Source organism: Amphibalanus amphitrite, unplaced genomic scaffold (genome assembly GCF_019059575.1).
Source record: "Amphibalanus amphitrite isolate SeventyFive unplaced genomic scaffold, NRLGWU_Aamphi_draft 000075F_arrow, whole genome shotgun sequence".
NCBI lineage: Eukaryota > Metazoa > Arthropoda > Thecostraca > Balanomorpha > Balanidae > Amphibalanus > Amphibalanus amphitrite.
In genome coordinates, this window is record NW_024881571.1 from 94,596 (window position 1) to 103,398 (window position 8,803).

Here is an 8,803-nt window from a genome sequence, read left to right on the forward strand (position 1 = left end):
ATAACGGGAGGTGTAGGGGAGGGAGCGACAAGGGGCGGGGATCATGCGGGCGCAGCGCTGCACAGTACCAGCGATGATGGTTGACGGCTCAGGAGAGTGGGTCGAAGTGGGAGCAGTGCGATAGATATGACATGTGAATTACCATAAACAGATCCTATGTTCACGTTGACCAACGACAGGGTATGCGGTTTTACTAACTAAACCTAAAGCGTCCGCACCTGAACTTCCAGATGGCCTCTGAGGGCTAAAAATAAAGGAGCTATTTTTTAGCCCAGAAACCGAACGAAGGCTTTGAAGACAGCCTCCAAGATACAAAAAAAAAACTAGTAGAATGCTAAGATGACTTAATAAGCCAATAAACATCTTGCAAAGCTAAAACATACAAACACAACCCTAGAGTGTCCAACTTACGTTCGTCCGCAGACCCAACGCGACCAGGCCCGTAGGCCTAGATGACGCCACAGTACGCATCGTGGATAGGTGACGCGACATGGCCCAGTCACTCGAGGAAACTGAGCCGTGTTGGTTCTAATAGACTAGGTCACAGACAGAAGACCCATTCGAAAACGAACACAAGTTCTGCCTAATAAAGTCGCTTCTATGCATAGGCGTCAATGCTCGAATAGGAGTCGCATTTTTCCATGGTCTCTCTTCCGCATCCATAATTTACAGGTGGTAACTGACTGTCTGCCAGCGCTCAGTTTTCCGACAGTGTACAGGTGAGCCACCCATAACATTTCATGCACGAATTATATTGACCAAAGACCAAGCCATCCGATGGTGGTTCCAAGTGGTTACGGTATCACATACTGTTCAGTCCATCAGCGAAGCAATCACATTACGAACTTGTTACTTGTTGCAATAAATAAAATATAACTCGCGACACAACCATGTCATGAGCAGGAGCACCTTCATTATTTCACGGCAAAAAGTTAACGAATGAGTGGAGCATTTGATACCAAACTCAGAACGAGCCAATGAGCACACTCCACTCGTAACTCACAACAAAACCAATTGAACACAACTGGAAAAGCTAGTAGCAGCGCAATCACTTCATCACTAAAACACGAAGAAGTTCAGTGTTCACATCCGCATCAATGTCTGACAGCGAACTCCTTGTAGGCCAGCTCGGCCACGTTGTGCTCGTTGTGGAACTCGCACCGGTCGATCTTGGACTGCGGGCTGCCCTTCTCACTCAGCCAGCGCTTCATCCGCGCCACGGCGTCGGCGGGGCCCTGCACGTGACCTTGCACGGTGTCGTGGCGCGTGTTGAGACACCAGCCAACCAGTCCCAGGTCACGTGCAGTGCGCTGCGTGTACTTGCGGAAAAAGACGCCCTGCACGCGTCCGAACACCTCGAACTCCACGCTGACCAGCGGTGACATGGTGGTGCTCTCAGGCTCGGGGGACGGCACAGAGGGAGATGCCAGAGATGGAGGGCTGGCTGGAGTGTACCAGGTGAAGATCACAGCCAGGAAGCCAGCCAGAAGGGTGGCAACTGCAGTGGTGAAGAGAGTGTGCTGCCAATTAAACAGGACTGTCCTGAAACAAACAAAAACAGGGGCAATGAGCACATTGAGCAGTTAAGTTGTCTGAAACAGGCAATAAGTACATGATTGTATCTCAAGGTTCCCTTAGCCTTATCAACATTATAGTTAATATTGCAACTTAATTAAAAGTGATTTCAGTAATGAGTAATTACAAATTAATTTGCTGGAGGATAAAAGTTCATGTATCAAGAGGATATTCTATAATAATTACAGCTCAGTTCCTGAAAAAGCTGCCTTCATATTGGATATGAAATACCAAATTGAATAATTTTCTCAGGCAGAGGAAGTTCCACATTTAATAATTTACTCAGGAAGAGAAAGTTTTGCTCAAAGATGATGTTCCATATTCAATTTTAAGCATATATCATCAAAAGGACATTCTACATGCTGAGGAGAAATAATTTAATACGAATTGAACTGCACTGCTGCACTGCACCTGTTGAAATGAGTGCAGTTTTACTTTACTTCAGAATTCAAGAAGAAAGGAGAGTTGAGTGAAAATATTGGTTATGAACAGTTGAAAATAATGCTTGAAACTGGAAACTATTTCAACATTTCAAATGAAGTTTTATACTTTTCAAGCAGACAAAAAATAAATTGAATTCAAGGAATAATTCAAAGTTCGAGTTTGGTTCGAGTCCAGGAGTTGGATACATTTCCTGGTGCACCATGGATACTTTTCTGGGTGCACCAATCTTCACATTGTAATCGTAAGTGTTCTGTAAGCCTTTAATCTGAAATGTTAATCCTAGTTATATTGATATTCTCTACGAGTCATGAGATATACCTTAAATGGGAATTTATGCCATTCAACATTCCTCAATACAATTTTCAGCAAGTAAGCCATTCAAAAGGGTTATGAAAATGACTCCACCAGTCTATATTTATCATTCATATTTCAATTTAAATTTGATTCATTAATCGCATAGCTTGAGCAGCGACATGGGCTCCAGCCGGTACCTACCTAGTAATCAAGAGCAGTTATTGCATATAACACCAATTACAAAGCAAGAAACCTGTGCCTTAGGAACCTATCAGAAACATAAAATATTTCAGTGGAACAAATTGAAATACAAAATCAAAATGAAAAATGAAAAAAAGCCTACCTTCCAACAGCGTCACGATCCTTCTTGTTTAGTATCTGTTGCGCCATGTCTGAAACGAAACTCAATGTCATTTACCAAGATTAAAAAAAAAAAAACGCCAACATGTTCTGTATATATTCTACTAAATTTACGTAGTTGCTCAACTTCTACTTTCATTTTGACCAGTTCATATCTCTTCATCATATTATTTTTTAGTATCAAATAGCAATTCTTCTAATTCTATCCAACGACAGCGCTCAAGCTGCGGTCAGCTGCGGTATGGTACGGCTGCGCCTGCACCGTTGACCGCTGTGGCCTTGACCCCGGACGTCAACACGAGCAGTCAGGTGATTGCATTGCAGTGCCCTTTGCTGATGGCTTCTCAGCAGCGCCAGCGGGATGCCTGCTGACCGGTGACACACGAGACGGAGGAAGCTCGCCTCGGTCCGACCCGTGCATCACGGTACGGAGGTAGGTGGCGCTGTGATCGCGGACTAGGGCCGTGAAGGAGCGCAGGGGTGTTGGGTGCTGGGCGAATGCGTGAGTTCGAGGGGACACGGGGACAGTCCAGGCCCCAGGGCGGGTGGCAAACCATATCCTGCATAAGGTACAGACTGCCGACTTGCCAAGACCGTGAAGACTAAGAACACCTTGCAGTCCTGTCCTCAGTCCGCTGGCCTGAGAGACTCTCAGGCTCGTCAGTTCCTCCTGTCACCTGACCTGATGTCTGATGACAGGTGACACCCCGACCCCGGGGCCCGGCCGAAGACTGACTTGGACAGTTCGCGTTTAAGTCTTAGCTCGCATTGGGCTCACCATTACCTACTCAGTTAGGGGCGGCCCTAATCCGCGCTCATCCCGGGTCAGTGGCCACAAAGGCCCTATAGGTCCTACCTATACCGTGGCCACGTGTTCCTGTTCCAGAGTGACACATGCAGTCGCCTATCCTTTTCAAACGGCCAGAGAGCGTCTGCGTGCCTGCTATTGCACTCGTGACCTGACCTCTTGTATTTGTCCGATAGCGCGAAACAGGCCACTGCACACGCGAGACGGGCCACCGCACACTCCCAGTCACACAGCGCGAGAGCCCACCCGGTCCTTCCGTCCCCAGACCCCCTGTCGTCCCGCCTCTGACAGTGAGGCCCGGTACAGTCCGGGGCCCGGTACAGCCCGGACCAGGTACCGTCTCTAACATCGGCGCCGGGGACGGGATACCACGACCCCGGTATCACGCCACACCTCCCCCTGATTCTCAAGAATCATACATACAATTATACAAATACACGATACGGCGATACAAACACATAATACAAACAATACAAACAAACAAAACAATATCAAACGCACATGTGCTCACCGCTCACGTAAGAGTCATCACTCCGGCTGGGTGCAGCAGCTGCACGGCGGCGGCGGTCGCCGGGCACGCTCACTGTGACGGGGCGGGGGGATATTTGCCGCTTCCGCCGGCTCCCCCTCCGTCGAAAACGGTTCCGACCCCTCGCCTGGCGGCACCGTCCCATCTATCCCGTGTGACTCAGTCTGTGGCTCATCGGGGGGCGCCGCCCCGTTCAGCGCGTCATGTTCAGCTCGCAGTGCGGCCGGCGGGGGGCCAACGAGCAGTGGCGGCGATTCGTCGGCCTCTTCACTGTCATCCCCGCTGTCCGAGGACGCTTCGTACCGCGGTCGCAGGTTACGGACGTGCCACGGAACGCCGTCCACCTCCAGCACCTGTTCTGAGAGCTCGCCCGTAACCGTCCCGCGCTGAGACGTCTCGGTACAGCGGGTGCCGCGGCGCCGCACCCACACACGGTCCCCTTCCCGGAGCCGGGCGTCGGTCGGCTGGGTCAGCGCTGGCGCAGGCTGGGCGCCATCCCCGTCGGTATCGACTGGCGTATGCCCTGGGCGGACGCAGTCTCTCACCGCGTAGCGGTACACCCCGGCCGCTGGCGCGGTGTCCGCCGTCCGGCCGTCACGAGGAGTGACGTTGTAGAGGTGGACGGCCTCGGACACAGGGCACCGCCTCCTAGCCGCGATCACCTTGACAGTTCGATGGCACCGTTCCACTACGCCATTGCCGCCCGGCTCGTGCACGGCTCGGAATCTCAGGGCAATGCCCCACCGTGCCACGAGCGAGGCGAGTCGCCGGCCCCGAAACACCGTGTCATTGTCCGCCAGTATTTCTTTGGGCGCGCCGCGCTCCAGGAAGATCTGTTCCAGGTGGCCGGTGACCTCCACTGCGTCGGCACGGCCGAGCGGGCGCCAGACGGTGAACCGCGTGGGCCCGCAGTCGATGACGGTTAGGTAGCTCCGCCCCTGGTGGTGGGTCACGTCCATCGCGACGCGCTCCCATACTGCCGCCACCTCTAGCGAGCCGTGCCGCCACCGCACAGGCGCCGGGTCTATCGATCGGCACACATCACAAGTCGTCACGACCGCGCGCACCAGAGCCCTCGTCACGTCTCGAGACACATCTCGCCGCGCGAAAAACAGCGTCCGACGAACGCCAGGGTGACCGGCCCGCTCGTGCACCGATTGCACAGCCGACCTGACGGCATCTGCAGCACCAGCACCGACGACCACCTGCCCACGGGCGGCCGAGTCGCCGGCTCCGTCATCGGCCGTCACCGACATCCTGCTCTCTTCACACTCGTCACGCAGCCACTCCTTCGGCACTCGCGTCAGGGCGTCGGCGAGGTTCTCCTCCGAGCGAACCAGCGTGACGGTGACCTTGAGCTCCAGTTCGTTGGCTAGCTGTCGAATGAGGTCGACCCGGCGTCTGATTAGCATCTCACCGGCCGCTCTCGTCCGGAGGCGGGCGCGGCCGCTGAGCGCGTCGTCCACCCAGCGGTGCACTGTCGCCGAGTCTGTCCTTAGGTCGATGTTTGTCACGCCCCACGCCACGGCCAGGTTCAAGCCGCGAACGGCGGCATCCAATTCGGCCATGTTTATGTGGGTCGCTGCGGCATCGCCGGGCCGGAGCCAGCAGGCGTCCTCCATCACGCCACCGCACGGTGTCTCGATGACCACTCCAGCCGCGATCGAGCTGGCGTCTGTCCAGACGATTGCCTGATCCCCGGTCCAGCACCACTGGCCCCGCGCCGGGTCCGCCGCTAGCAGCCGGGTGTGCACGTGCGAGATCTGAGACTGCAGGAGCGCGTCGGTCGTGACGTCATCCCAGCCGCGCGTGACGGCATTGGCGCGCCGTTTCACCCAGGCGGCGGCGGGTCGCAGCCAGCCGCAGACGGGGAGGTGCGCCACCAGCCTGCCGCACCATGCAAATACCGATCGGCGCGTCACACGGTCGGGCGGGTCGGGGACAGCACTGTCACGAGACCACCGCAGCTCACCCGCCACACGCCGCACGTGGAGTCCCAGCATCCGAGCGCCGTCCTCGGCGCGTGCCGGTGGCTTGCACTCGAGCCCAAAACGCTCAAAGTGCTCGACCACGTGCTCAGCACTGACGACAGCCTCATCCACAAGCAGGTCGTCCACATACGGACAGACGGCGCGCTCCACTGCTGCATCCTGCGCCATGACGAGCCGCACCACCGCCTTCATCACGGCCGGCGCTACATTAAGTCCAAAACCAAGGCGGGTCAAACAGAATCGCTCACCACGGATGATCACTGTCTGATACGGCCACAGCTTCCGGTCGAGACGCAGCTGCAGGTACGCTCGCCGCAGATCTACGACGGCCACCCGCCGGCCGTGGCGGCGCCATTTCCGCAGGCGGTCGGCGCACACGTCCGAGTCGGCGGTGTATGCAGCTACGTGACCGTTCAGCTCTCGCATGTCCAGTACAGGGCGCACCTTCTTTGCTTGTGGGACGGCCATCAAGGGCACGAGGCCGCGCGGCGGACCGTCCTCTGCTTCATTGTAGGGCTGCAGCCAGCCGTTCCTCAGCCACGTCTCGAGCTCCTCGTCGTACTCCTGCCGCGCTGACGGTGGCACGCGGTACTCGGCGACCCGGTTGGTCAGACAGTCTGGTGCGACTCCGTCCGCCCACTTCCAGGCCACTGTCCAACTGCGTGTATTAACATCGAACCTCGCCGTGAAGTCTTTCGCGTCGGCCACTAGCTCCGCGGTGGGTGCCCCGCCCACTCTGGGCCCGGGCATGGTATGCCCGGTCGCCGGGCCGGCCGGGTCCTGTGACGCAGTCGCTGCGGCGCTACCAAGCCCCGCCCCCTCTCCGCGCGATGCCGAGGCTGCCCTGGCCGGCTCCACCGCCGCCACCTTGGCGCCGCCTGGACGCGCCACTGTTCCGCCGGTCACTTGGCCTGCCTGAGCGGGGCGATCCGTTGCTCCCTCGCCGCCGCCTGCGCGCGCCGCTGCACAGCCGATCGCCTGCGCTGCCCGGGCCGGGCCGGCCGCCGCCGCCTCGCCACCGCCTGGGCGCGCCACTGTCCCGCCGATCACCTGCGCCGCCCGGGCCGGGCCCGCCGCCGCTGCCTCGCCGCCGCCTGGGCGCTCCACTGTCCCGCCGATCACCTGCGCCGCCCGGGCTGGACGCGCCGCCGCCGGCGCCTCGCCTGGCTGCGCCACTGCCCCGCCGTGTCCTTGCGTAGCCGGGGCCGAGCGCACTGTCGCCCCCGCGACACCACCTGGGCGCGCCACTGCTCTGTTGATCCCCGCCGGGCGCACTGGGACCCTCTCTGAAACCGCGTCGATCCTCACATCCCCCGGCCCTTTCACGCTCACTCCACCGAGGGCGGAGATGCCCGTCATTCCGAGAATCATGTCCACACCCATTGGCCGCGACGCCACCACTAGCACAGGCAAGACACTGTCGCCACCGACGCGGCCAACCGTCACGACTCCCACGCCTAGTGCCTGAACAGCGTGACCACCCATTGTCGTGATCAGCAAGCGCTGCCGGTCCCACTGATCACAAATGTCCACGTGAGCGAGGTTATGCGTACAACCCGTGTCGACAAGCACGTCTCGGAGTCCTCCATTCAGCGGCAACCTGATTATGGGCAGCGCTCCTCTTATTGCGCAGGAGACGGCGCTGGCGCTGACGCACCGCTCCCTGTGCCGTTTCCCTGCGGGCAGCCGGCCGCACGCCCAGCACCGGCGCGAGCGCGGCCGTCTCGGGACGCGCGCCGCCATCACCGCCTCTGCGTCCTGCGTTCCACCGCGGCTTCCGCCCCCTCCGCGTGGAGGCGCTGCCGTCGCCGCCGCCACCGTTGCCACGCGGTCGTCACTGAGGACGGCGCGCGCTCGCGCGACCACGCTGGGAAGGTCCAACGCCTCGGCGCGCGAGCCGGCGCGAATCACCTGTCTTGCCGCGTCCGGCAGCCCGTTCACGAATGCACAGGACAGAGTCCGGTCCGGCACGCCACCGAACAGTTCAGCCAGCCGCCGCAGGTCCGCCAGGTAGACGTCGGCGGACTCACCCGGCTGAAGACGACGAGTGACGAAGGCATCGTAAGCCGCGAAGCTGTCCAGGGCGAACGCCGCAAAGAGGGCAGACTTGACGGCTGCCAGGGAGGCTCGATGATCGACCGGCAGCTGAGCCCACACGGCGAAGGCTCCACCGGTGAGACGCAGGGGGACCACCGCTCCAAAATCCACGCCACGGTGGGCGCACAACAGTTCCGCGCGGGTCCACCACTCTACCACGTCTGTGGTGCCGTCAAACTCCGCTATCACGCGGACGTCCAAGGCACCCGCGCTCACTGCACTCGCGGACACTGATGGCACCTCGTCTCCAGCCATGGTAAGGCCGAAATAGCTTGTATTTGTCCGATAGCGCGAAACAGGCCACTGCACACGCGAGACGGGCCACCGCACACTCCCAGTCACACAGCGCGAGAGCCCACCAGGTCCTTCCGTCCCCAGACCCCCTGTCGTCCCGCCTCTGACAGTGAGGCCCGGTACAGTCCGGGGCCCGGTACAGCCCGGACCAGGTACCGTCTCTAACATCGGCGCCGGGGACGGGATACCACGACCCCGGTATCACGCCACACCTCTTGACCGTTTGAGCGGCTGCTGGCCTGTCCATCTCAATCTGGGGCACTCCTAAATCCCGTCCCAACAAGATGGCTCAGTCGCTGCGGCCGGTGCGGCGTATGCCATTCCGTGATCGACTTGGCTCAATATCAGTCCCTTTATATCCTACAGCCTTGAAATGAACATCAAATTGTCTAAGTCGATCGAAAGGCTAAG

General features: G+C 58.6%; 2 protein-coding genes across 2 annotated transcripts; both read right to left on the reverse strand.

Moving 5' to 3' along the window:
* Positions 1 to 1,094: 1,094 nt before the first annotated feature.
* Positions 1,095 to 2,703, reverse strand: LOC122379329 (acylphosphatase-1-like). The gene is made up of 2 exons (XM_043361455.1): positions 2,657 to 2,703; positions 1,095 to 1,542 (listed from the first exon to the last, which is right to left on the reverse strand). Exons 1-2 carry the CDS (start codon positions 2,701 to 2,703, stop codon positions 1,095 to 1,097), a joined length of 495 nt encoding a protein of 164 aa, XP_043217390.1.
* LOC122379332 lies at positions 1,529 to 8,353 on the reverse strand. The gene is made up of 3 exons (XM_043361457.1): positions 3,638 to 8,353; positions 2,657 to 2,705; positions 1,529 to 1,542 (listed from the first exon to the last, which is right to left on the reverse strand). The coding sequence occupies exon 1, from the start codon at positions 8,351 to 8,353 to the stop codon at positions 4,010 to 4,012; it is 4,344 nt and encodes a 1,447-aa protein (XP_043217392.1). The 3' UTR covers positions 1,529 to 1,542; positions 2,657 to 2,705; positions 3,638 to 4,009.
* Positions 8,354 to 8,803: the final 450 nt, after the last annotated feature.

Bases quoted from the DNA above. Each gene is read 5' to 3' on its own strand.
- LOC122379329 (XM_043361455.1), bottom strand. From the start codon at position 2,703: ATGGCGCAACAGATACTAAACAAGAAGGATCGTGACGCTGTTGGAAG. The intron at 1,543-2,656 runs GTAGGCTTTTTT...TGTTTGTTTCAG, and splicing joins GATCGTGACGCTGTTGGAAG to GACAGTCCTGTTTAATTGGC.
- LOC122379332 (XM_043361457.1), bottom strand. From the start codon at position 8,353: ATGGCTGGAGACGAGGTGCCATCAGTGTCCGCGAGTGCAGTGAGCGCG.